At 40.5% G+C, this 27,587-nt stretch overlaps 1 protein-coding gene, 2 non-coding genes and 1 pseudogene across 3 annotated transcripts; 2 read left to right on the top strand and 2 right to left on the bottom strand.

Annotated features, from left to right (window-relative positions):
• Positions 1 to 1,845: 1,845 nt before the first annotated feature.
• Positions 1,846 to 1,948, bottom strand: TRNAL-CAA. The gene is given in 2 exon segments: positions 1,846 to 1,891; positions 1,911 to 1,948. It is a non-coding gene; the product is annotated as a tRNA-Leu (tRNA).
• Positions 1,949 to 2,078: 130 nt separating this feature from the next.
• On the top strand, positions 2,079 to 3,700 carry LOC105306769 (annotated as a pseudogene).
• Positions 3,701 to 10,734: 7,034 nt separating this feature from the next.
• On the bottom strand, positions 10,735 to 27,285 carry TRIM27 (tripartite motif containing 27). Its single transcript, XM_011381952.2, has 8 exons — positions 26,518 to 27,285; positions 25,454 to 25,549; positions 22,539 to 22,769; positions 17,171 to 17,193; positions 15,180 to 15,295; positions 15,024 to 15,056; positions 13,132 to 13,158; positions 10,735 to 11,554 (listed from the first exon to the last, which is right to left on the bottom strand). The coding sequence occupies exons 1-8, from the start codon at positions 26,935 to 26,937 to the stop codon at positions 10,959 to 10,961; spliced, it is 1,542 nt and encodes a 513-aa protein (XP_011380254.1). The 5' UTR covers positions 26,938 to 27,285; the 3' UTR covers positions 10,735 to 10,958.
• Positions 20,066 to 20,170, top strand: LOC111732458. Its single transcript, XR_002777558.1, has one exon. It is a non-coding gene; the product is annotated as a U6 spliceosomal RNA (small nuclear RNA).
• Positions 27,286 to 27,587: the final 302 nt, after the last annotated feature.

The following is a 27,587-nucleotide window of genomic DNA, read 5'->3' as shown; positions in this document are numbered from 1 at the left end:
TTTTGAATTCCAATATGATAGTTACATGAAAAGTCATTTATGATAGCATCCATGCTTCCTTTTCTTCTAGAAACTTCTGGGAAAATAGCTGCTATCTCCTCTCCCTTATACTACCTTCCTGTCTTTTTCCAACTCACCCAGTTCCCCAGCAGAAACTACAAATTCTTCCAGAGTCTTCAGAGACACACTTGTCTATACCCTGAAATTGAGTTTATGAGGGCAGTGGATATGCATGCATATGATATATTGCACTGTACATTTGTGTATTTAATAATATAATAAAAATCTTGTGAGAATTGGTATCATTTCCCCTCCTAAAGCTTTTATATTTCATTTCATATTTTACTTAACCACAGTTAGGAACTCCAGGGAGTTGAACCTGTTTGGTAGTACTTGAAACCATTTGGTTCCAGCCATCTGAATTCAGAATGTGACCTCTCAAATGGAACAATTGGATCTTGTCCATGACGAATGCTTCCTGAGAATTTTATTGTCAAATAAGCCAACTTTCTTTCACCTACCCAGTCTCTTACACTTTAACTATTAGGATAAAATCAGTAATCAAATGACTACAGTCATAAATGGCCATAATGATAGAGAAATATATGGTCATGCATATATGAATCTTCAATAGCTGGCTTTAAACACTTAGTCTCAAGATACAGGATTTATATTCTTCTCCTGATATATAAGGAAATTTTGGAATGTGGTGTTCCTAAGGCAGAACCCAAGTCATTTAACTGGAATATAAGCAACAAAAGGGCAGAAACTTATTTTAATACTTTTTAAATTTAGTTTAATTTTTTATTCTATCCTATCCCATCCCATCCTATCCTATCTTATTTCATATTTTTACTGCCACACCCCCCAGGGTTGCATCCCCTGGCACATGATAAGCATTAATTAAATATTTATTGGATGAATAACAATTAGAAATACTGCAAAAAAAAAAAAAGTGGATAAATGAAGTAGATATATTTATCCTGTGGAATGATTTGCGATACTCCATTTGTAAGGAAAAAGAACGTGTTCCCATGAAAAGGACCTGAGATATATTAAGTGAAAAATTTGTCGGAGAACGGCGTGTTTGGTGTGATCGCATTTCTGTAGAAAAACAAACAAACAAATAAAATCATTATAAATATATAAATGAGAATGCAGAAAAAATGAAACAGTATGCTATACAATAAAATTTTGATGGTGGCTACATTTGGAGGAGGAAGGTATAGCTTTTACATTTTATTCAGAAGTTGAAATGGTACTCAATTTTGAATGAGGAGAAGAAACAATAATTATCAAATGCCAATGTGCAAATGTGCACAATTTACAGAGGAAGTGTTAAAAACTAGTTTCAAGACGTTTGAACATGGAGAATAAAGCACAAGATCAATGTAGGATTTCTTTAAAGACGGCACTGCTATAAAACAGAAGGGAGTGGGATTAGTGGGACTGATACAGGAAATGTTCAGGGAAGGGCCTGGGTCTGGGACACAGTGAGTGAGCCAAGCAGAGAAGCCGCGAGGAACGTGGTCATCGTCCCTTTCTCCTCCGGCACAACGGGAGAGAAAAACAGGCGTTTCCATTTCTCGCAGTTTCCAGATAATCTCGCGATGCCTCAGAGAAGTAACCCTCTAGTAATCCGCTCTTTATCAGGAGTCTACACCAAATCTCTCGGCTTCCAAAAAATACCGCGATGCTTCCGCTTTTAATCTTTTCGGTGTTAAGTCTCTGTGAGAAAAATTTTTTAAGTCGATTTTTAACTCTGTGAGCAAGTTGTTTATGTTACTGCTCCGATCAATATAAATATTTGTTTTGTACAATAGAGGGGATAAAAAGAAAACGATGTGTCAGAAGTGGGATTCGAACCCACGCCTCCATTCGGAGACCAGAATCCCCAACGGGAAGCAGAGCTTGAGTCTGGCGCCTTAGACCACTCGGCCATCCTGACACCCTGTAAAGCAGCTCTAGATTTTTCACTAAAATATATACAGAGGCGCAGCGTTTCTGTGACGTAAGTCAAAGCGTTGATTTCAGGGTCGCTGGGTAACAGGCTCAAAAAGAAAAAAGCCACAGGCAGGTTATTACTGCGGGAGTAATAAAAATGTTGAGGCATAAAACTAGGCGTAGGTCTCTTATGATCCTTAGCATTCTCATCCCAATCTCAAGAAAGGAGTACAAACATTTAGTGTGCCCAGACAGCCCTTATTTCGGTAAGGAAGAAATAACAATTTGCCCAAGTCGCTTGGTCGGCTTTCCGGCCTCGAAATCTTACTGAAATCTTAAGTGTGTTTAGCCTCGCCTTAGGGTTTCTTTATTTTGAAGATAGTGAGAAACAAAGAAAAAAATTTTAAAAAACAACTCCGATTCTATGGCATGGCCCTCTTTTCTCTCTTCTATTTAGGTTCCTGTTGTCCCTAGAACTGCCTTGCCTCTCATTGAGGAGTTTCTTAGGGCTCCGAAAGTGAAGCGGCGAACAGCCTAAGAAAGTCCGTGCAAGACGCGACATCTCCCACACGTGCAGGTGGGACAAGGCCGGTCTCTGCCACGAGGGGCTGACCTGTCCCGGGTCCAGAGCAACTCCTGGAGCGACATGCTCCCGTCCTGACCTTCCTGGTCACTCTCAGATATTCCTAATTAAAAGTCTATATGGCGTCCATTGCCAGGTCGGTGATAACAATGGCGATTTTTAAGGGGCGTGGTGAGGTGAGAATATAGGGAACGTGCCACATCTCCTTACTCAGACTCTTCCAGCTGTGCCCAGACAGCCCTTGGACAGATTTAGAGATTTTTTAATAGGTTTTGTACAGATAGGTATACACAAGGTTTTCATTTTTCTTTTAATAAGGTAAAGGTTAGGTCCCTCTTCTGCATGAGAGAAATGATTGATTTACTATATTTTCTTTCATAAGCTATAATTCTATTGTAGTACCTTAAGTGATTCCCAACATGGCACTAGTAACCTCTTCAAAATTTAAAATTTGTGGGTTTTTTCCTGCTGACATTCCACATTAAAATGGTATTAAACTCTGGATTATTTCTAAGCTTTCGTTTTCATGAGCAATATTCTAAAGAACATTCTTGTTTAGATATTTTCAAATACCCATAATTATTTCCTTAAATTTCTAGAAATGAAATTACTACATCAAAGTTTATCCAGTTTTAAAAGCTTTTCATGCATACTGTCCAACTGCTTACCAAAAAATTTGAAACAATTTCGATCCCCCAAACCTGACCAACATAGAAGTCTATATTTAAACAATAACAAAAGTTTAATAGGTGAAAAATGATAAGGCATTGTTATATGGCTTTATTAGTGAGATTCAACATTCATATTAAAAGGATTTTTGTTTCGCCTTTCCAGCGGTGATGACCTCCCCAGGAGAATATGCCTCTCGCAAAGGACCTCATCAATCCCTCTTCAGAAGAGAAGAGGAAACACAAGAAGAAGCGCCTGGTGGAGACCCCCCAACTCCTATTTCATAGAGATGAAGTGCCCAGGATGCGATAAAATCACCACTGTCCTCAGCCATACACAAACGGTAGTGTTGCGTGTTGGCTGCTCCACTGTCCTGTGGAGGAAAAGCAAGGTTTACAGAAGGATGCTCCTTCAGAAGGAAACAGCACTAAAAGCATCATGAATTAAGATGAGTGAGGAACCATCCCAATAAACACATTTTGGATACAAAAAAAAAAAAAAAAAGGATTTTTGTTTCTACCTCCGTACATACCAAATGTTTGAGGTGTTCATTATTCCTTATTGATTTGTAAAACTCATTAATGAGAGATAAACCCTTGTGATAGTTTCTATTTACCAAGAACTCATGCAGGAAATTCCTTTTATTAACAAGAATCCCATTAAGTCTTTTAATCATTTAGTCAATTCCCATCTCACAGAAACTATGAGATATAAAATTAACAAGGTTCCCATGTAAATCTTTAAAATCCAACCCGTGGCCCACATTTAGTGTCCTTGCAATGTTATGCTGCTATACATATTCTTTTATTCCTGGTCATTTTCTGTCCTGTCCTTATGTCTTTCTCCCTGTATGCATGTTAACCTCCTGCTGACACCTTGATTTTGCTTTTTGTCTTAAATGGCTTGAAGTCCTTTCTGGAATAAGGTGAGATACAATTACATAAATATTTTTACTATTTGCTAAAAATATTTATTGTGCAGTAGGACTTGCCAGAGGTCATCCTACATTTTTATGGAAACACCTTCTGTTACTGCTGGGGTGATGTGAAATCCAGCATCGCCCTAGCGGCATTGGGGAGAAGGAAGAGGACAGTGGTGTTGAGTGTTGTCCCTCGGTTCTTCCCCACTGACGCAGAAAAAATTACAGTTTGGTGAGATTTAGAAAAAGTAAGATATATTGAAAGTACATTTTAGAAGGAAATGGGCCACACTAGGGAAGGCTGAAGCCCTGTGGAATTTAAGAGGTGAAGAGATAAGACAGTAGGCCCCAAACGGAGGAGTGGGAACTGTAACAACGCAGAAATGGGAAAGTTTGTTTATATTTGGGCCATGATGGGAGGTCCTAGATGATATTATGTGAGGTCACTTTGACTGACAGTTGCCTGTTGAGCACATACTTACCCAGAAGTCAATCTGTTATAATTAGATTCATGAACTTCCAGGCATAGTCATGAGATTATAATGATGATAGAATGAGGCTGAAGTTAAAGGCAGTACTTTCTGCACATGCGGTTTTGGCTGGTTTAGCCAGCCAGCAACTTTTATGGCCTTTGAGCTCTAGGATTTAGGGTAATTTGTAACCCCAAAAGGGAAGTATTTCTGAGAGGTACTTATGGAAGGTCTTCAAGGAAAGTTTCTGTGGTTACAGAGCTGGGCCTTCGCTCCTGTCATTCTTGCCTGACCACCTAACATTTCTACAAGAGGAATTTTGAAAAGCTCCAAAAATTATTTTAAACTACAGGGATGGGGGTGAAATTCAGATGAGGCTATATTCAAAATGGGATTGACCATATATTGAAGTTGGGAGATGGTATGGGGGAGATGGTATGAACTCTTCCATAGTGAAGAGTTCAATACGGAGTGGGAGGAATCTCATCGAAAGCATGTTGATATTTTGATATATTTCTTTAGTTTTTTAAAAAATGTTTTAGTTGAAAAATATGAAATCTCTCTACACACAAAAAATTAATGTCTTTTCTTTCTCTATTGCATTCTTTTGTGTATCACAAACCCCAAAATGGGTCTGGCAATTACATCCCTTACTATTATCAAGATAAATTCTATATGTGCTCTGAATGAGGAATCTGGGAAAGAGATGAGTGTACCTCAAAATGTTACCCTCAAATGCCCTGGTAACATTTCAAACTTAAAATGCAAAATTAAAGCCAACCAACCAGATCTGAGAAATTTATAATTAAGATAAAAGGCCTTTCCAGAGTGAGGGGCAACAAGTATTTCTTTGATATCGAAAAGAATAACTATTCCGGGAAGCACTAATTTAGGCAGAATCCGAAATAATGTTCCCATTAGGCGACAAAGGGGTATTTATGAGAAAGGGAAAGAGAACAATTACATCAATAGAAGAAAGCTATCTCCATAGTGCAGAAAAGCTAACAGTGATGTTAATTCAAAACAATGTTTTTAATTTTCAGTCCAGTAGTCATTAACTGCTTTCTTGTTATCTTTGCATTTCTTCAGAGCACAAGATTGCTTTAGGCCCAGTCCAAAGGTTCTTTTGCCATTTTAACATTTCAAATGTTTGAAGCATACGACTTGCAAAGCAGTTGCTCTGGGATGGCAGCTCCAACTCTATTTTAAAGTGGTTGCATTTATTATTATTTTTTAACATTCTCCAAACAGAAAAAGGAAATGTAACCAGAGCATTACTGTCAAATTTAAGTACAGATCCTTGAATAATGTAATTTCATTATAACATTGATGAGATGGCATAGGAACTTAACTCTTGTTTATATCTTAAACCCGTAATAAAATTGGTTTCATTCTGTGTCATTTAGCTTACTCAAAGTCAACTTCGATAAGTGAGGACTTACTGTATTGTTTGCAGTTTGAAATCTAAGCTACTACATTTACATCCTAGCAAAGCCAATTCCCCTACAACAATCTCCACTAGTTTGGTTGGGCTTTCTCATTATGCTTCAAAGAATCTTCACACAGGAGGAATTTCTGGGTTGAAGAAGGGGCAGGGATTTAGTGATTTAATTACATAAAGGAGTACACTTTATTGCAGAACCAACACTGGCCTCTCAGCCTCAAGAAGAAGGGCACTAATGAAGAAATGTAGACCTAGGATTTCAGCTTCCTATCAGACCACTGTCATCCATGTCTTCAGCAGTATACAATGCTTCATTTATCCATAAATCATCTTTTGTTGCTCTCCACTTTTCATGTTACTTTTTCTCCTCATAATTGACTTTAACTTTTCCAGAAACAGAAGCCATGTTCTCTTGTTCTCCCCAGGAGTCAAGTTCACCTAACACTGGTTAATTCTATATCTGAGTCAAAGAACCATTGTCTTTCATTTGTGAAGAGGCAACTCACCCACCATTGGTACACTACCTTTTGAGTTTTGTTTTTTATTTTGCTGGGAAGAGATGTGTGCTTTCCATCTACACTCTTTGGTTGGGATCACAGAAAACTGAAGGCATAAACAATGGTTCTCATTTACCATATCACAGTTATTTGCTCTTAATTTCAGGGTGCCTTTAAAGTGTTAGGCAGTTATCATATGTATTCTCTCATCTTCTCATTTGTACATTATGGATGGCAGGGGCCATGTACAGTTTTCTTTTACTCTCTGAATTTGTCCCTTCTGGGTCTTATCAGCTCTTGTGGAAGATGCTCTTCTCTGCCTACCCATCCAGAATTAGACAAACAAGAGCAACTGAAAATACACAATATTCCTGGGGAGCGAAAGAACTAAAAAGTTGTTTTTGAAGTCCTAATGTATAATTAACAACTTCAGATGTTGAGGAAAGAACCAAAGAGTAGCCAAAAGAATGCTACTGGGCCCCACCTCTGCTTTAGGATCTCAAATCCTGATTCAATGAATTCAAATGTTGCTTACCTTTCTGCAGATGAGTAAACTTAGAATCATTTACAAGCTCATTTGGATTTATCCAAATAGCAGAGTTTTAAAGTTAAAAATTTTAACACCTATGAACCCATCACAAGAACCATAAGATAAACAACATACAATAACCTGTGTCCTCCTTTGCCTCCCGCATACCCCATTGGCAACCACAATCCTTTTGTCTATATTATAAAAAGAGTATTGTAAGGTATATACAACACTGAGGCTCTTTTCACTCAGTATTTTTAATAACACTCATTCTTGTAGTACATCTCCATTTAAACTGGAAATAGCTTTGTTGAATTCATAACGTTATATATCCCTGCTCCAGCTGCTGCTGCTGCTGCTAATAAAAATGCATTAAGATGCTGCTCCTGAAGCACTGGAGATAAAGTAGATCCAGTATGTGAACTCTCTAAGTTAGCCTAGAGACAGCTCCATCTCTTCCACAATGACCAAGAGTCCATCCCAGGCGCACACTTTCTTGGACTGTTACAAGCAAGGTGCTCTCTTTGTAAGTACCACAATGGACTGAATTAACTCATTTCCCGTTTGTCCAAAGAATATTTTTCGGTGGAGCTTGCGGCTACAGCATTTACCCCGAGATAACTCGTGGATTAGTGCTAACATTACCCCCAAAGTTTGCCATAAAATATCTCACTTTATTATTTTCGCATCGCTCTAGTATATTGATAGTCTTTGGAAACAAGTGACATCATTCTATTTATAGCATTTTTTTTTTAGTAGTATTTCCATTTACAAAATATAGTAATTCTAGATCGTTGAAAATGTCAAATCCTAAAAAACACAGCATTCCTATGAGTGATGTTAACATCGTTCTCAAACTGTCGTTAGCCGAAGATTCATTTGATGAATCCGATTTATGTATACATCTGTTACACTAGGATTAGAGACAAGTTCTGTTTAGAAATAACTCCAAGAAGTTTTTATTTTTTCACATTGAAAACCAGTCATATTTGCTTCATTCTCAAAGAGCGCGTTTATATAAAATTAAATTAACGCTGGAAGCAAGCTGCACTGTTTTTTTCTAAACAGGAAATGGGTTAAGTGAAAGTGGAATGCAATTTTTATTGGTACTCCACCCAATTTTCCAGTTGCAGATCCTTAAGTCTAGAGTAGACAGTTATTGTTAAAGGTAGAAATCCCAAGTACTGGTGTTAGGTAGTTAGGGAGGCATGACCGGAAAGGAGCAAAGGCCCAGCTCTATACCTATAGAAACCTCCCTTAAAGACCTTCCTAAAGGACCTCCCAGAAACACCTTCCCCTTTAGGGTTACAAATTACCCCAAATCCTAGAGCACAAAGGCCATAAAAGCTACTGCTTAACCAGCCATAAATATGTGCGCAGGAAGTACTACCCTAACCTGCCCATAACTTCAGCCTCATTATACCATCATTATAATATCATGCCTACCTCTGCAGGTTCATTAATCTAATTATAACAGACTGAATTCTGGGTAAGCACATGCACAGTAGGCAGTGTTATATAGCAGCCAACAGTCAGTCAAGGTGACGTCACACATGGATCATCTAGGACTTCCCATCACGGCCCAAACAGACCTTCTCATTTCTGTGTTGTGACAGCCCTCTTTGCCGAAAACCCGCTCCTCCCTTGGAGTGTACTCTTTTATTTTTTCACGTCCCAAATTCCACAGGCTATCAGTCTTCCTTAGTGTAGCCCGTCTCCTTTTGAAACTGTACTTTCAACAAATCTTACTTTTTCTAAATCTTGCCAACCTGTAATTCTTTGCTGAATCAGTGGGGAAGAACCGAGGACGCCCTCCCCATGCTGCTGGGGTGACGCCGGATTTCACATCACCCTAGAGATAACACTGGCACTCCAAGTCTCTCAGTTTCCACTCTGCCTTCCCATGCAGAAAAGCATAATCCATATATATAGCGGGGCAAGATATGATGTATGTAATCATGTGTTCCATCTCAATTTGAATCCTGGCTCTGCTGCTTCCTAAGCTGCGCATCTTGGATAAGTCACTTACACTCTGTGTACTTCAATTTCCTCAGCTGTAAAATAAGGGCAACAGTACCCACTTTGTAGGATTATGGACATTAAATAAGTTATTGTGCATAAAGTACTTCATACTATGTGCCAAGCACTGCTATATGTCTGTTAGTATTTTACATACAGTACACACACACACACAGGCACAACACATATATGTATGGTATCGTGTATTTTTTATATTTGAGAACATTCAGCAAAGCTAACCTAGCCTCATGGAAGTCCCTCTCTATAGTGCCTGATTATATTATTTCCCTTAAAACCTAGTGAATAAATGAATTCATTCCAACACATCACCAACTCATGATCTTTAGCCAGGGAACCCCAATGCCTGTTATAGGACTAAGTAAAGACCACAGAATCTTGTCTTATGAGGCCATATCCAAAAGCAGAAAAGATCCAAATCCCCAGGAATAGAGATATTCTCTCAGCCTGATTCTTCCTCCTCAGCCTCTGGCAACCTCCATGACTCCAAGGACTTAATTTGATGGTTCTGGTTTGGGAAGCAAGTTCTGGGCCCTTTGATATATGCCAAGCATTGCTACATTACCCCACTGCCTCCCGCATACCCTATTGGTTATCAAAACGATTTGAAAGAATACGTTTTTACTGTAGTTACAGGATTAACCAATACAGAGCTATAGGCCGTGGACGTCCCGCACTACTTTCTCAGAACCATTAGAAAGTAGCGACATGGCATTGAGCAAGTTTTATCATCCAGCTAGAAGTAAAATATTGGCCAGGATTCTGGACTTATAAGGGAAATCAACACCATTGACCATTCCCAACTTTTCTCCAATATCTATGCACCCAAACCTACCAAGCCCCAAAAAACAAAAACAATGTAAATAGCATCCACACTCTATTTTCAAACAGATGGGCAGGTAACCAGAGAATTAGAACTAAAAATGCTTAGGGGCTTGGCTCAAAATGATCTGTCTTGGCCTTCTGACCCTAGAATACCTTGTGATACAATTGCTATGGGGATGGAATTGCCCCTATGATGGTACACACATTCTAGATTGGTCAACTCCTCCATCTCCCAAAAGAAGACAGAGAATAAGAGGCAAAAGGTTAATGAATCCCTGAAATACTGCCCAAGAATCCTTCCAGGAATGGTGTATGACTGTCAGTCCACAAATATGATAGGGAGGAAATCTAGAAACAATGGATGGTGTTGGGCAGAAAATTATCCTGGATGTGCATCCAGCACTGGGATACACTCTTCATTAGAATGAAGTGAGCAAAGGCCTCAGAAAAGATAAAGGTAAATTAATTAGAACATCATCTTATAACAAAGGTAGGGCCATTTCCCACCACTATTGTAAAATAACTGTTAACAATCAAAACACATATAGGCCTCTTTAATGGAATTCATATAACTACAGGAGGGATAGAGGAACCATTTCCAGAGGAAGGCCCATGCCAACAGGGCCTTCTAGTTCCATTTTAGGTTCTAAGAAAAGAGCTCTAATCCAGAAATGACAACAAATACAATCACTATGTGGGACTCAACCAGAGGAAACCAGGCTGAACCAAGGTGTATCTTGAACGGCTTTCCAATTCCAAAGGTTATCCATATTCTTAATCCCCTCCAACAATGTACTAAACCAAAAAATGTGACACATTAAAGGTAGACATCTGATTTTTATTTCTGAGCAAGCTGATGCTTCTCATTACATCTCATAATTTTCATGGGAAGGGAAAGGATGAGAGAACATGACATTTTGTCTCCAATTGCAGGGGCATGGAAAGTGGTAAGGATATCCAGCTGTGATGGTCAGGCAACAAGATACCTTATGCCTAGGATAGGATTATGGCCAACAGCCCTTCTGGCCTGTGTTCGCCTCCTCAAGGGGAGGTTTCCATGGAATGACCATGATTCCCAACATGGCCAGAAAACCCATCGATCCCACTCATAGGGCAGATGATTAGAGGAGCTGCGCTCTTCCCTCCCGAGTAACTCAGACTGAAGTAGGGCCGGACAGGCCCACAGAAGGTAGCATGAGAGAAAGTAAATGTGTGACACCTCTCTGTTACATTGTAGAAGGAGACCTCGCCAGCATCATAGTCCAAGAAAATCCCCACCCGCTGAAGAGGGGTCCGCAGGGGGAGGGCAGTCATCGGGGAGGTAAGAGCCCAGTATTCTTTCCCATACCACAAAGACACTGCCCAGAATCCATTCTGGGGAGCTGAGGTTACTCCACCTTTTCTGCATACTGAGTCTTCACAGACACCTATGGTCCACTTGGCTTTATCACCCACCTCTACCTCCCAGTAATGTCTCCCAGCAATGAAGCATGGAGAGCCCAAGACACAGGGAAACAGATTGAACCGCTCAGGGTTGTCAGGCAGGTCCTGCTGGAGGTAACTGTACCGCACTTGCCGCAGATTATCGGAGAGGATTAGGCTGGGGTAGGCTGTGTCTGGGTCCAGAGTCACATCCACTGCAGAGACAGAGGGCAAGGTGACAGTCAGCTGAAGGCCAGGAGAGCCCACTATAGAATACCCAGCTTTTTTTCCTACCTACCTGAGAAGAGAGTAAGAGCTCCCCAGTATAGGCTGCATTTATCTTATGATGAAATATATCCTGAATTTAACATTCAATAAAATCAGTTTGGATTAGCTGATTACCTTTTTAAATCAGGATATATTGAAAATACTGAGATTTTACCTCCATTCCCTTCTTTCACACCTTAAACCACAATATCCATCTGAATTTGCCACATAAATTCAGAATTTTGGAATTGTGGAGAGAGACTGGGAACCTGTAACAATCTGCCCACCTTCCAATTCACTCTTTTATATCCTCCATTTCATGAGATCTTTACTCAGCACATTAAATCCTATTCATCTTCTAATGCTCAATGTACAATCCACATCTTCCTCAAAAAGTTGACTTTAAGCAGGCCAGGCCATTCACATTCACTTCCCCTCTCTTAAATCTAAAACTGTGTATTGCCTGTGTAACACATTCTGGTATTTAGTATTACAGCATTTTGCAATCATGTGGATCTTTCCTGCTTTAAAAGCACTGATACATATTCTCTTATTTGCTCTTCACATCTTGTTTAGGAAGATTCCCAAACATCCCTCTAAACCAAAGCTCAGGTGGGGGCTACAGGAATCCCATAAAAGTTTATGAAAGGCAACTAGTAGAAGTGACCAAGAACCCCAGATGGTCAGTTCTTGGTTCAACAATCTGTCCACAAAGGTCACCCACCTCTTTCTCATGTCACAGGTATACCTCACACCTCTAACCAGACACTAAAACCCAAGGACAGGAAAGTATCTTATGCTCTTTTATTCCCTCTATAGTACTCTGCACAATGTTACCGTAGGACATAAACAAGGTATTAATCTCTGTTGAAAGAATATGGATCATAGCCAGTGAACACCAATGAAAGACCTGTCGTTTGTGGAGTCCTATGTCATGTGTAGAAGGTGGCCATGTGACTATGGAAAGTACACATCTAAGATTTGTTAACCTCTGGGAACAGAGATTTACCCAGTCTCTCTGAACCTTAGGTAAAGGAGATGATCAAGGAGAGGGAGAATTTCGACTCCTGCCCCAAGGCACAGAGACAGGATGACACAAGATTCCTAAACTTTTCCTAGCACTCAGAATGAGTTGAAGTCAATCACTCTTTCTTGAAAGATGGCTGCTTTTTACAAACCATACATTGACCAGAGGATGGACAGGCAGAGCAGTATACCAGTGTACTAACAGTGTTCTACTTTTTGGGAACAGTAGTTTCCACTCCACAATTCTTCACAGCTCCTGAGCTTGACTTCTTCCTATTTCAAAGGCCCATGGCTTTAGCTCTTGAAGCATTTTAGGGGGCAAAAATATTGTACACATATAGAAACAAACAATAGCTTTTTAATGATTGTTGTTTATCATTTTTACACATGTAACCTAAAAGATCCCAAATTAGGCAGTTTCTTAAATCATTCATAATAGTGGTTAAGTCCAAAAAGAGTTTTACTACTTTCTCTGTATAGTTTTTCTCCTATCACCTACCTGAATATAATTGAGCCTCTCTTAATTCTGAAAAATCAAAAGAGAAAAGAAGTTATGGAAGTCATATAAGTATTTCCAGGAAATACTCAACTGAGGGAGCTTTGGTTAGAGACATCATAAGGCAGTGGTCTCCATTAGAAACACCAGAACCCTGGTTGTCGGTCATGCACCGATTTCTTCATACAATATATGACTCTATCACCCAACCAAAAGCTTTGAAGGAAGAGAGACTGGGAACTTTGGGTAGAAGAATAACCACATGCCTGGTATTGGTAGCCTATTGGGTCAAACCGAGCCAAGATCAAGTACTCCACCCTCCAATGTGCAAGCTGGTTCTGCTAGGGGGAAACATGGTTGTAAGTTCATATCACACACAACTTTTAGCTTTCATAAGCCACCTCTGTTCTAGGGTCTAGGTGGTTCGAGTGACATCCACTACCATGGTGGGGCAAACAAGACCATTCACTTAAAAGGCACTTTAGAGTTGACAAAGCATTTACACAGATATGTTCACGGTAAGCCTTTTAAATGGCAAGAAAAGAACAGAATGAAGGTCATATCTGAACTAATGGCTTCTGGTATTATCCATTGTATTAAGTGGAATTTCTCATTTGTTTTGCTTATGGACGTGTGAGTGTCCCCTATACCTATGTTAGTAGATACAAAAAAAAGTATGTATTTGAATAGTACGATGCTAATGAGGATTCAGCATACATAACATGGGAAATTATCAGAGATTATAAGGAAATATAATTTGCAATAAATAAGAAAAGGGTTTACCTACATGAAACGATTTCAGATTCCACAAGACTACCTAGGAATTTTAGCATTTAGTATATAGCTGGCTCTCAATTGACTGTGGAGAAAATTTATAATTGAAAAAGATTTCCTTTAATACCTAGAACACTTTATTTAATAAACATAAATATTAGGTTTATTATGAGTCAGGCTCCATTTTAAAGACTTTAGAAATGACACCTAATACTTATAACTTTGTGAGGTAAGAACTATCATTTTCCTCATTTTACAGATGAAGAAATTACAGATGTACCTCTTTTTTTTTTTTTTTTTTTTGTAGACACTGTTTTTTTTTACTAACTGAAGGCAAGACCCTATACCAGGAAAAAGATTATGACTCATTGAAAGCTCAGATGATGGTTAGTATCTTTTAGGAATAAAGTATTTTTAAATTAAGGTATATACATTGTTTTTCTTAGACATAATGTTATTGCACACTTAATAACTACATTATACTGTAAACACAACTTTTATATGCACTGGGGAACTAAAAAATTCATGTGACTCGCTTTACTACAAAATTCACTTTACTGTGGTGGTCTGGAATCAAACCTTCAATATCTCTAAGCTATGCCTGTATGGTGCAGAATCCTTATTAAGGCAGAGGTAGGCCCAGGACCCAGACATTCTCATTCCCGAATCTCTGCTCCTAACCACTTCCCCCAAGGTTCCACCTCAGTCAGTGCTGCTCAATTTCTCCTGTACTGATCAGCACTATGCCCACGAGCTGTAGGAACTCAGTGAATTATAACTATAAATACTGATCCAAGTGAAACACAGCTAGGATAGTTTCTGTTCACTCTTTCCCAATTAAAAAATAAAAACAATCACACTAATTCTGGATTAATTTTTGAATTGACTATTCTTCTCCATCAATTTAGATTGAGAACTGAGTGCACAGAGTTAAGACTTCAAATTAAAACAAGAGGCTATGAATTGAAAAAAATGAACAAAGCAAAAGGAAGGTGTAAAATACCAGGGAAGGCTAGCAAATGGGTGCCACCCCTTTCCCATTTTCCCACACTTTTAATGCAGATGTTCATCTTCCCAGGAAACTTCAACTTCGAAAGCCCATTAAAAGTAGATAAATTTACCTTGGATTTTCTCCATATCTGACTGCATTTTTTCTAAGGGGAGAAAAGAAGATATTCAGTTTGCATCCCACTATCTGGTTGGAAAATGTATCCAGGCAATATGCAGGTATTTAGAACATAAATCCCTTTCCCCTCAGAGCCCTCTTTTCACATTACCTGTGAACTGCTTCAGACTTTCAGTCATGAACAGACATTTTTGGGCAAAAATATGTATTTTCTCTTGCAGATCTGGAGGTGTAATCCAAGGTTCAGGGATCCTGATTCTTTCAGCCCTAAGTTTAAAAAAAAAAAAAAATGAACCCTTTCCCCAACTCTATGACTTTCAAGGGACAGGACAGGGTCTGGGCTAAATTGGCTAACAGAAATCAAAAGTCTTTAAAAGCAATCACTACAGCCTTTCCCATATTTTCTTCCTAGACTATGATCCTCCAGACCAGAAAAGGGGAAACACTTTACTCATTTTTTTATCCCTCAAAGCACATAGCTCATGGCTTTTCAAATGGCATGTTCTCAAAAAAGTTTACTTAATTAAAATTGAATTTAAAGCCAGAAAGCACTAGATTCCATAACAAAGTCCTTAATTTCATGGTGGGCAATGACCTAGAATCCTCAGGTTCACAAACATGGTGAGAACGACATCTTCAGACAGATAGTACTCTCAGGACAATACCCAATCACCCACGCCCTTCAAGGGGTCTATAGCAAAGACAGATTGCTAGTTGCAGGGATACCCACAATTATCCCTTCTCTTATCTTCCAAACTTTACTAGATTCATGGTTACCCAGTCTAGGAGTGACCCTGCGACAAGAGTTCTGGCCAACGAAAGATAAGAAGTATCTTGTGGTAATTTAAGATGTCTACTTAAAAAGAAATGTGATGTGACATATCTCCCTCCTGCTGGTTGGCATTCTAGTAACTATCTTGGACTATAAGAATGAGGATCATACCTTAGGGATGGCAGAAGAGTGAATAGAAAGAAACCTGAGTCTGATGATCACTGGAAGCACCATACCAGCCCTGGGCACATAGCGTACATGGTGACACAATATTTTATTATGTTTAGGCCTTAAGCCAATGAAATTTTGGGTTTCCTAGCTCATATAGCCAAACTCAAACTTTAATGTCACAAAGTGCTAGGATCTAAGGGATCTCTCTCTCTATCTTAGGTCAGAACTAAACTGGCATCAAAAAGTAAAAGTAACAAGAAAGGCAGTATTTGCTCTGGTCATCTGTCTGGGACAGTTACCGAGTACCGACTTATCTCTATCCTAGGGGCCTTTGAGAAACTCAATTTTATCAGCATGATTCTATCCACATAGCTCTCTGAGCCAACCTACTGAATCTATGAGGCCCTCCCCCATCTCCTCAAATGCTTTCACATAATCAAGCTACATTTCCTCTGGAGGTTTTCACCATTCAGGATTTTAATCAGATTCAAAGTTCTGCTCCCTCAGAGTCAGTTTCCACCCCTATAGGTACTCCACCAAACATTTACATTCCCAAGGCCTATCTGGTTTGCCGTCACCATCTGCCTGCAAACACAACTTCGCCTTGGCTTCTTGCCCACTCAGCTCTCCCTGCTCAGTCATGTCCCAACACCCAGGGAGCTCTTTCTTCTTCACTTTCCATCTAATGATACAGCAAAGAAATAATGAGTAAGAGCCAGAATCCAAGTAGTTATCACTAATTACATAACTAAGCCTGTCATACCTTTCTTAAGCCATGTTTTCCCTATTAGAGGAAAACAAAGGTGGGTGGCGGGCGAGGGGCGGGGGTCCGAATAAGAGAGAAAAGATTCTGAAATGCTTAGGAAGTAGCACCCATAAGATACTAGTGCCCTTTGCCCAAGTCCCTGTAAGTCTCCACCCTCCCTATGGAAGAGTCCTCACAAACCACCAGCACCTTGCCAAGTGAGCCCCCTACTCCACCCCCTCACTCTTATAATCTGTCAATAATTCCTGAGTTTTAATGAGAAGAGCTGTGGTCCATCTAATTTCTTTGCACACTAGTGATTCTGTTCAAGGATAGACAGGGTATGTGTCCATCTGGTAAGATGTCCATCTCAGGGTCTGCGTTCCTTTTGGGATTTATAAGGGAGACTGTTTTCCTATGTTAGATTTAATACTGGGGAGAGAGAAAACTGTACCTGCTCAATGTGTCCCCGATGTCCTATAAGAGAAAGGAAAAGGATAACCATGAGAAGTCATTCATAACTTCAGTTTTTTTTTATAGACGTTTGCTGAAAACCCAGCTATGGGCTGGTGTCCTCCTGCAACACTAGTCAAGGACCTCAAGATTTAAATTTACTAATTCAAGCATTCTATGCTTGGGCCACAGCTGTCCAGCTTGCTTCCTTTAATTTTCTTTGTGAAATAATTTCAAATACACAGAAAAGCTGCTAGTACAAAGAGTTCCTGTATACTCTTCCCAGACTTAACCAGATTATTATAACCATATTTATATCCTCAGGATCATTTTAGAGATCACTGTTTACATTATATCCCTTCATTCCTTTATGCTTCTGTGTGTATTTCCTAAGTACATTTTCTTATATAACTACAGTATAGTTATCAAACTCAGGAAATTGAACACTGACACAATATGTTTATCTATATTAATCCATAGTCCATATTCTAATTTAACCAACTGTCTTAATAATGTTCTTTGTGGCTATTCCTCCCCCTACCCTCCAGGTAATCCAGGATCATTTGCTGCATTTAGTTGTCATAACATGTGTCTTTAATCTCAAACAGTTCCTCAGCATTGATTTATCTTCCATGTCATTGACACTGGTTTAATATAGGGTAGTAATTATAGAATGTCCCTCCATTTGAATTTGTCAGATTTTCCCCTCATGATTAAATTCAGGTTGTACCATCTTTGACAAATGTTGTGTCCTTTTAAAGGTACACAATATCTGCTTGTCCCTTATTGGGTGACATTTTGATCACTACATAGCTATTATTTTTCCTTTTGTAATTAATAAGTAACCTAAAAGTGATACTTTAAAATTATGTTAATATTTCAATTTTTATTAAACTTTCCATCCTCAGATTTAGCATCCATCAATAATTATTATCAGACTTATGATGACTGTCAATTGGTAATTTGCTAATTCCAAAATTCCTTTTACATTAGTCGACATTCTACTGGAAGGAAGAATTTTACCTTCTTATTTATTAGTGTGGACTCATAGATTCTTACATTATTTAATGAGTTACAATCCATCACTATTCTTATTTATTTGTATGCTTATAACATCTGAGACCTGGCTGGAGAAAGTCTCTGTCACTCATTCTTCTATCCCCTCCCATTCCATTCTCCCCGGAATCCCAATGTTTTCTGGTTTATCCTTCCAGTGTTTCCTTTGCAAAAATAAGCCAGATACATGTATTTTCCAATTACCTTCTCTTTTTTTACACAAAAAGTAATACACTTTGTATTTTGCACTTTGATTTTTTTTACTTAAGATTATATCTTGGAAAACACTTTATATGAGTTCATAGGTATCTTCCTTATTCTTCTTTACAACAGCACGGTATTCCGTTGTGTATGTGTGTGTGTATGTGTGCTCAAATAATCGACTCACTAGGTTTGGGAGTTGAGTTGTTGCCAATATTTTGCAATTACAAACAATGTTACATCAAGTAACCTTATGCATTTCTACCTTTGTATCTTCATATGTAGGTATATCTTGAAGGTAAATTCCTAGAATTCTTGGTTAAAGTCTAACTGCATATATAGTTTGGTTAAATACTGCCAAAATGATTTGCATTGCCACCAGCATATGAGATTATCTTTACTAATAGTGTACTGAATTAGAAAAATTAGAGAAAAAAAAAAAAAAAGGAAAATTTTCCTATTCAAACAGGTAGAAAGGGCATTTTAGTACTGCTTTAATTTGCATCTCTTATTTAAAAAAATACAGTAGAACATTTTTTCACAAGTTCTGGTCCAAGTTTGTGTTTCTTTTGCAATTTGCCTATTCATGTCAATAGCTCATTTTTCTATATAATTTGTCTCCCACCTTCAATTTTAAAAAGTTCTTTATCACTTCTATTTGTGATATTTGTCGCAAATATTCTCTTTCAATTTGACACTGGTCTTTTGACTGGTTACAGTGTGTGTGTGTGTATTCCTTATGTTTTACCAATTGCTTTAATTATATAGGCTTTGTTGTATGTTTTGATATCTAATAGGGCCAGTTCCCACCTTGTAGCTCTTCTCTTTCAGTATTTCCTAGCAATTTTTGTGTGCTAATTTTTCTATCTGAACTTTTCTATCACTTTGTCTAGCTCTAGAAAAGTGTTGTATTTTTATTGAGATTGCATTAAATTTATAAATTAGCTCATGAAAAACTGACAACTTGATGACTTTGAGATGTCTTATCTAAGAATAATATCTTTTTATTAGCTCAAGTTTATTTTGTTTTTCAGGAGTGTTTTATAATGTTCTCCACACAGGTTTTTGCACATTTCTTACAAGTTTATTCCCAGGCTCTTTTTTTTTTCCCCCCAGTTAGAAATGGGACTTTCTCTTCTATTATGTTTTCTAGTGGCTGTTATCTGTGCATATGAAGGCTGTTGATTACTATAGGTTAATCTTATATCCTGCTGCCTTGCTGAATTCTTCAGTTTCAATATTCTTTAATTTACCATTGTGTATTATATTATCTCCAAATAAGATAGTTTAACCTCTTTTCCAATTCTGGTAGTTGTCATTGTCTTCTCCTATCTAACTAAATTGGTTAAAAACTACAGTACAATGTTAAATAGAGGCAGACAATAATGGGCATCTTGTCCTGTTTCTGACCTCCCTGGGAATACCTCTAATTTCCCCATTAAGTAAGATACAGCTTGCTTTTCCAACGACTTCCACCATGACCACTCTGATAATCAAGACGCCCTCCCCAATGGAGTCCATGGCTCCTCTTACTTTCTCTACTTTCCTTATCATCCAGTTTTGATTTCATAGTCCACCAGTTAAAAACATTCTCACAAATAACTTCTACCTTAAAAAAAAATTTTTTTAAACTTCTATGGCTCACTTTGGCAGCACAAATTCTGAAATTGGAACTGTGAACAAAAGTTTAACGTGGCCCCTGCACAGAGATAACACTCAAATTTGTGAAGTATTTCATATTTTTCATGTTTATAGCAGCACTATTCACAATAGCTAAAATGTGGTAACAAAATGTCCATCAACTCATGAACGCATAAACAAAATTTAGTATATATTCACACATACAAAATTTGGTAATAATCCATATGGATTATTCAGTTATAAAAAATGAAGTACCAGTAAATGCTACAATATGGATGAACCTTGAAAAAAATATGCTTAAAGAAGACACAAAAGGCCCCTACTGTATGAGTCTACTTACAGGCAAACCCATAGACACACATAGCAGAGTAGTGGTTGCCAGTGTATAGAAAGGTATGAGAAATGGGTACAGGTTTCCTTTTGAGGTGATAAAGGCATTCTGGAACTACATAGTTGTAAAGATTGCACAACACTGTGAGTTTACTAAATGCTACTGAGTTATGCACTTTGAAATGGTTGCAATAGCGGATTTATGTTAAGTATATTATCACAATAAGACAAAACAAAACAAAAACCTCAAGTCCATCTTGCAAAGCCCTAATCCTGGATGAGCCCAACTACCTGCTTTACCTATGCCTGTATCAGAGCAGTCATGGTCTGAAAAAGCAAAGCAGACAACAGGGCAGACTGCTTCCAGTGTAAACTGAAGTTCACTAACGAAGTACTATGTCTCACAAACCAACTGGCTTTCCCATACTCTAAAACAATAATTTCAGAACTTCCCCACATTCTTCAAAACTCGTATTTTCTCTAACTCCTGCTGAACAGATCATCTTGCTTTCCAACTTCAAGAGAATAAAAGCCACCACGTTTTCGCAAACCTCAAACCTGCCTGCACCTACCTCCCCCAAACCCTCCTTTCTTCCCATACTATCTTCCAGACTAACTCCCACACACATGCTTTATTTCTCATTCCCATTTGCCTTCTCAAGAACAACAAGTTGGTGAATAGCCCATTTTTATAGCTTCAGTGATTTTCTCACCTTGTTCCTTATAACACAGACTCTCTTCTTTGCACATTCTTTTAAAATGTTTAACTAGTTTCTTTAAACATCCCTTTCCATGAAGCCCCACAATCCTATCTCATCTCTGAGTAGTTTCTTGCATCTCCTTCAGTCTTACTTCTTGAAATAGTCATCTACTCTTACAGTCTCCATTCACCCTACCCAGTCTCTAAACTCTCCCTAATGTGGCTCCTGCCCAAATCGTTCCACTGTGGCAGTTCTACTTGAGGTTATCAATGATGGCCATGTTTTGAAACCCAATGGATATCAAGCCCTCATATTATTTCTCAACTCTGTTGTCTACTCCCATCTTCCTGAAATATTCTTCCTTCCTGATTACAATCTGCCTCTCTGGTCACTTGCTCTTTTTGCAAGCTCTTCCTTCTCTCCCTGGCAATGAAATACTGGTGTTCATTAAGGATCAAAGCCAAGCCTTATTATTCTAACACAGGAGTTGGTAAGCTTTTTTAATAAAAGGCCATACGGTCTCTGTCGCAACTATTCAATTCTGCTGTTGTAGTGGAAAAGTAACAATAGTTGCTACGTAATAAATAAACATGAGTATGTTCCAATCAAATGTTTGGATAATGAAATTTAAATTTTATATAATTTCATGTACACAAAATAATATTCTTCTGATTTTTCCAACCACTTAAATATGTAAAAACCCTACTTAGTGCACAGGACATACAAAAGCAGGTAGTGGGCCAAGTTTTTTAATGACATTTATCAACACCTATGATACTTGTCTGTTTGCGTCTTTATTGTCTGATCTCAATATTAGAATATAAATTTCAGGAGAGTTTAATCACCACTTAATCCCAGTGCCTAGAATAGTGCCTGACACAGGCAGACAATTCATATACGTTGTACAAATAACAGAGAGGTATTAGCTCATTTCCCATGGCCTTGCTGGGTTAGGTCTGCTGCAGGTTTATTATCTGCACTGTAAAGGTTAAATCACAGGGCTACTCAGGCTGACCACTACTGCTCAAGTGCCTGTTATTTTGTGGCTATGGTAATGGACATGTATGTTAAAATTACAAGATACTGGAGTAAAGAGAGTCTTTAAATGGCATGTGGACCAAAACCATCATTAGGTAATGAGTAAATGAGGTCACTGAGGCCCAGAGAGGTCAAAAGCCTTGCCTGAGATCAGTCCACTTGTCAGTGCAAGACAAGCCTGGGCATTAGACCTTCCCTCAGTGCTTTTCCATGATACAAGTCGTGTCAACCAGAGCTTCTATTACTGTACATGTTTTCCCACTGACATGCCCAACAGAGATTGGCAAGCCATTGCTACTCCCACAGAACTCACAAGTGAGAAGGGGGGCCCTGGATACTGCTTGGCAAAGAAAGGGAGACTTTTTAGCAGGAGCCACCTTGGAAGGGTGCTCTAAGCCTTACCTGTAGAAGCTCTCTAGTAGGCTGCTGCTGCTTTTCTTCCAGCTGGGCAATCAGGCTACTGAGGTGGGAGATATTGCAAGAGAACTGGGTGATGGCACCATTGATGCTGTTGTAGATGGCCAAGTCTAGCTCCTCAAGGCGGGCAAGGAGGCGATATTCATGCTCCTTCAAGGAGTGATACAGCTGCTCAAACTCCCAAATTATCTTCTCTCTCTCCATCTGGGTCAGGCTCTTTGCAGATAACAGGGAAGGGCAGTGAAGAGAGAAAAGGTTTACTTCTCGGGCTCTTCACATTTCTTCCCCAGCTACTCACCCCAGAACCTCATCGTTTCATCTGTTATATTAAAACAAACATCTTGTCTGCTCACTCATTTTTTGTTTCTTACTGATTAGTACGTAATGGCTGAGAACTGAATTACCCCAGTGATAATTAAGACACAGTCCCTGCCTCAGGAACTCAGTCAAGTGAGAGTTAGGTTCATATGATACATGTAACCATGGATGGATAAGTAAAGGCAGGGTGACAGGCTGCAGTGGGAGAAGTTGGTACAGTCTTCACAAAAGCAGTGTTCACACAGAATCTTGTAAAATGAACAGGAGTTTACTGTGTGTTCAAAGACCAGGAGAGTTTTCCAGGCACAAGAAATGGTACAGACAAAGAAGTGGAGAGAGAAGGCAATCAGTTCTATCTGGCTGGAGCAACTTGAGTGCTGAGGGAAGAAGCCAGAAAAGGTAACAGGCCAGAACATACTTTGCCTGGCAAACTAAGAGGCAATGACTTTATTGCAACTGGGAGCCATGAAAAACTATCAGGGAAGTGACATGGTCAGATACATGCCCTGTGGAGGACAGTTTGGAACACTCAAGCACAATTTCTATAACAATCTTCGCATAATAACCTTGATGGGTTCTCTTAGGCCCTTCCTGTGCAATCTGTACCCTCTATCTGGCCTTCAAGGATATTCACTGGTGCAGATTTATTTGTCAAAGTTTCTCTGTCCTTGCTTCTCTACCCTACCCCCCACTGACAGGGCTCTAACACTTTGTTTTAAACAAAGGGTAGGGAAACTCCCTTTGTTTACTCCCTAGAAGTAAATTTTATTAGACCATCGTCACACCCATCATTTACATATTGTCTTCAGTGGCTTTTGACCTCTAACAGCAGAGTTAAGTAGTTGAAGGAGACAGCAGCCTCCAACCTTTTTGGCTCCAGGGACCAGTGCTCCTATGAGAATATAATGCCTGATGATCTGAGGTGGAACTGAAGCTGTGATGCTAGTTCTGGGGAGCTCCACAAATACAGACGAAGCTTTGCTGGCTTACCTGCTACTCACCTCCTGCTGTGCAGCCCGGTTCCTAACAGGCCATGGACAGGTACCAGTTCACAGCCTGGGGGTTGGGGACCCCTGGCAACAGAGATGATGTGGCCCACAAAGCCAAAAATATTTACTATCTGGTCCTTTACCGAGAGTTTGTTGACCTATTTAAACTGAACTCCTGAGAACCTTTCCTCACTAACCATCCCTCTAACCACCCTTCTGAAGAACTTACTGTGCAACACAGTGATGCACAAATGCTTTTGTTTACAAATCCTTTTGATAAGATTATACCTCTCCTTAGCTGGATAAGTCTCTCAAAGACATAAAAGACACATTATAATCAAGAAAGAGGCTTTAAAGATCAAGTAATACAATGCTTCTCAAAGAGGATACTATAGGCGGACCTGGTGGGGGGGACAATTCTGCCTGGCATGGGCTGTTTCTTCATTGCAGGACATCTAGCACCTGTCCCACTGTCCCTAATCGATTCCTCAAGTGACAACCAAAGAAACCCACACACCATTGGAGGAAAGAAAAGGGCAGTATTAGCTGAAGATCAAGTCTAGAACAACCTACCCATTTCACAGATGAGTAAACAGTGGCCTAGAGAGGTTGTATTTATCCAACTGGCTAGTGTCAGAACCAAGAAGTATGTCCAGGTGCTTTGATTATTGGAGAAAAGCTGTCTCCCCTCCTTGACAATCCTCCGACAGAGGACAAGATTACGTGCATAATGATTCGACTCCAGAGTACAAGATTATGTGCATAATGATTCGACTCCACTCAAGCTCACTAGAAGATTCTCCAACCATCATACCTACTTTCAAGCAAGGGAATCTGAGGTCTCAACAGACTGTGGTGGCATCAGAGGGCATCATGGGAATAAGTTTTCTGTTTAAAAGTTCTCTGCTACAGTCTGGCCAGGACAAAATTTCTCACAAGATGATGTTAGAGACTACTAGTCTAAGTTCACATGCAAATACCTCTAATGGTGGGAATTTTTAACATTTTATTTATTGTTCAAAAAATGCTTTAAAACCTAGATGTTGGATATATACGTTATAAAAAGCCTCTGTACCTTTTGTTTTGGTTTTCAAAACAAAACCCCCAAATATTCTTATCACAAATTAGCACATCGACCACTTGCTAAAGCTTTAGGAGTTTGGGGGAAGGAAATAAAATGAAAAGTTCAGAAATGAAGTGTTGTCAAGAAAGGGACACTCCAGCAAGAAGCAAAAGTGGAGCTTATGCAAAGCCACTCTCAGCATCTGTCTATAGAATGGTAGGTACTATAGGAGGCTGACTGTGCCCAAGAATTTCACCTATGTCAGCTTTGTCAAAGGTCAACCCTGATCCACACAAAGTTAGCAGGTTAAATTTCTGATAGGTCAGATCTCCAGGGGTTCTAACCTTGGCTCCTCCATTCTTTTCTAAAAAATGTGGGAATCCTTTGGTTCTCCAGGTGAGTTCTCAACTTCCATATGACATTGTTCCAACTTCACCAGGAAGTTCTGGGTGACTTGACAAGGTTAAGCCTTACAAAAGAGGGAGTAACCAGCAGAAGTGCTATTATCTGTGAGTTCCAAAGATCCTTACCAAGAGTTCAGCTCGTGCCTGCTCCCCTTGTGCCCGACGCCTCTTCTTTAAGTCTTTCACTCTTTTTAAGTGGTCCAGCTGGTTCTGAATTTGCTCCTAAGAAAAGCAAAAACAGTTGGGCAGTTCAGGATTAGGCAGACCTTAGCATCAGCATGGCTATTCTGCTTATCACACATGCAACCCACAGTTCCTGATGCCAAGTCCTGGGTTAGAGTCTGTCCTTGGACTACACTGTCATCACCAGGACACAGGGGGTCACCACACTTCTTTGGCAGTTTGCGTTTATCTTAAATTGTCAATTTCTTGCCCCTGGAAAGATACTAATTGCATGGCCTATTGGAAAGGTAATTGGATTAGGAGGCTTAAATTAATTTGTAGCTTTTCCCAAGAAGCATACTGAGGAAACGACTTTGTTTCCATGTTATTGTTTAGCTGTGCTAGTCCGTTGGTTCAACAGTTCACAAAGGGCTCCACAGATCATCTAACTTAATCTTCATAATAACTGTGTTACCTCCTGTCTCAGAGTGGTTAATAACTTAAGCAGTAAGAGTGGGGTTCTTTTCCATGAGCTTCTAGAATTGAACAGAGCACAGGGAAGTGCTGGGGAAATGCTTACAGACTAGGTGGTGGGCATCTAATCTACTTGATGTGTATACATCCAGTTAACGTGCTTTGCCTCAGATCAACTAGTAGCAAAGAGGAGTACGAGAGTCTCTGAGGCCCGCCGATGTGTACGTGGTTTTACGCGCATTTTTTAGGTCAAGGGCGTGGGTCTCCGTGGGCCGTCTTGATGTATAACGTGCTGGTAAGCCGGTAAACACAGGGGCAAATAAGGAAAGGAGAGAGGGGGCGGGGAGATTTCTGGCTTCCTCACCATCTACAGGTTTTCCTCCCAAATCTGAGTGTCGAGGCTCTGGAGCGGACAGAGAGGAAATGACGGCTGTGAACCACACGTCCGGCTCAGCCATTTTCTAGGCGGAAAAAAGGAAGCCTCTTTGGCTCTCTCCTCCCTTTGTCCGACTCGCGCTCCCAACCCCTTCCCGCTTCACGCACGAGGCCCTCACCTTGAAACCCTCCACCGCCTCTTCCAGCGGCAGCACGCTGTGGCCGCGGTGCTCACGAGAGCGGTCGCACACCACGCAGATGGGCATCTGGTCCTCCTCGCAGTACAGCTTCAGGGGCTCACGGTGTTTCTCGCACACACCCATCTCTCCTCCGGGCCCCGACGGCCGCTCGGTGCGCAACTGCTTCACCAGCTGGGTCACGTTGGCCAGGTGCCGGTTGGGCCGCATATGCCGCTGCGGGAAGGTCTCCCGGCACTGCGGACACGACACGTTGGTCTCTGCCGCACCCCAGCAGCGGGTGAGGCAAGCGCAACAGATGTTGTGACCGCAGTCGAGCATCATGGGCTCGGCAAAGTACTGCAGGCACACGGGACAGGTGGTCTCTTGCTGTAAACACTCGGCCACGCTCCCGGAGGCCATGGCTCGGGCCTGCAGGGGCGCACGGGCATGGGCCCCAGCGCCCAGCTCTGCGCAGAGCCTAACTCTACTGCGTTCCCTCTGGTTCGCTGCTTTGGGGCGACGTGGGGAAGCGAGCTTGGCTTACGGAGGGCGGCGCCTACCGGGCCCCGATCGCAGACGCGCCCGTGCACAGGAACCGCGGAGTGGCCCCGCGCCGCGGTGCCGGGACGCGTGAGCTTGGGAATAATGCAGCCCCACTAAGAACAGCGGCTACGCGACCCTGGGGGCCCGGTGGGACTCGCGCGCGGAAGAGCCCTGAGACAACGTGGCCGCGTCGGAGCAGCTCCCGGCGGCCGCACAGACCCCACCCCGGCAAAAGCGGAAGGGGCGGGCTTGGGGGCGGGGCTCGTCCCGGACTTGTGCAGGCCAAGTGAATGCCTGGTCTTTGGTCCTGGGCTATCTCCTCCGGTAAAGGACTAAGGAACGTTGGCCACTTGTCCCTGGGTGGAATTCTCGGGAACATGAGCCTCAGGGATCCGCAACAGAGGGTGTCGTGGGGCGCGGCAGTGACAGAGTATCACTTGCCTGCAGGCTCCGGGCCTACTGCCGAGCTTTCGCGGCCAGGGGCCTGGACCCCTAATCTGTGTTTGGGTTTCCTGTATGGTGCCCAG

This window comes from Pteropus vampyrus, unplaced genomic scaffold (genome assembly GCF_000151845.1).
Source record: "Pteropus vampyrus isolate Shadow unplaced genomic scaffold, Pvam_2.0 Scaffold461, whole genome shotgun sequence".
NCBI lineage: Eukaryota > Metazoa > Chordata > Mammalia > Chiroptera > Pteropodidae > Pteropus > Pteropus vampyrus.
The sequence above is the reverse complement of the archived record's forward strand: the minus strand, read 5'-3'. Positions and strand labels throughout refer to the sequence as shown.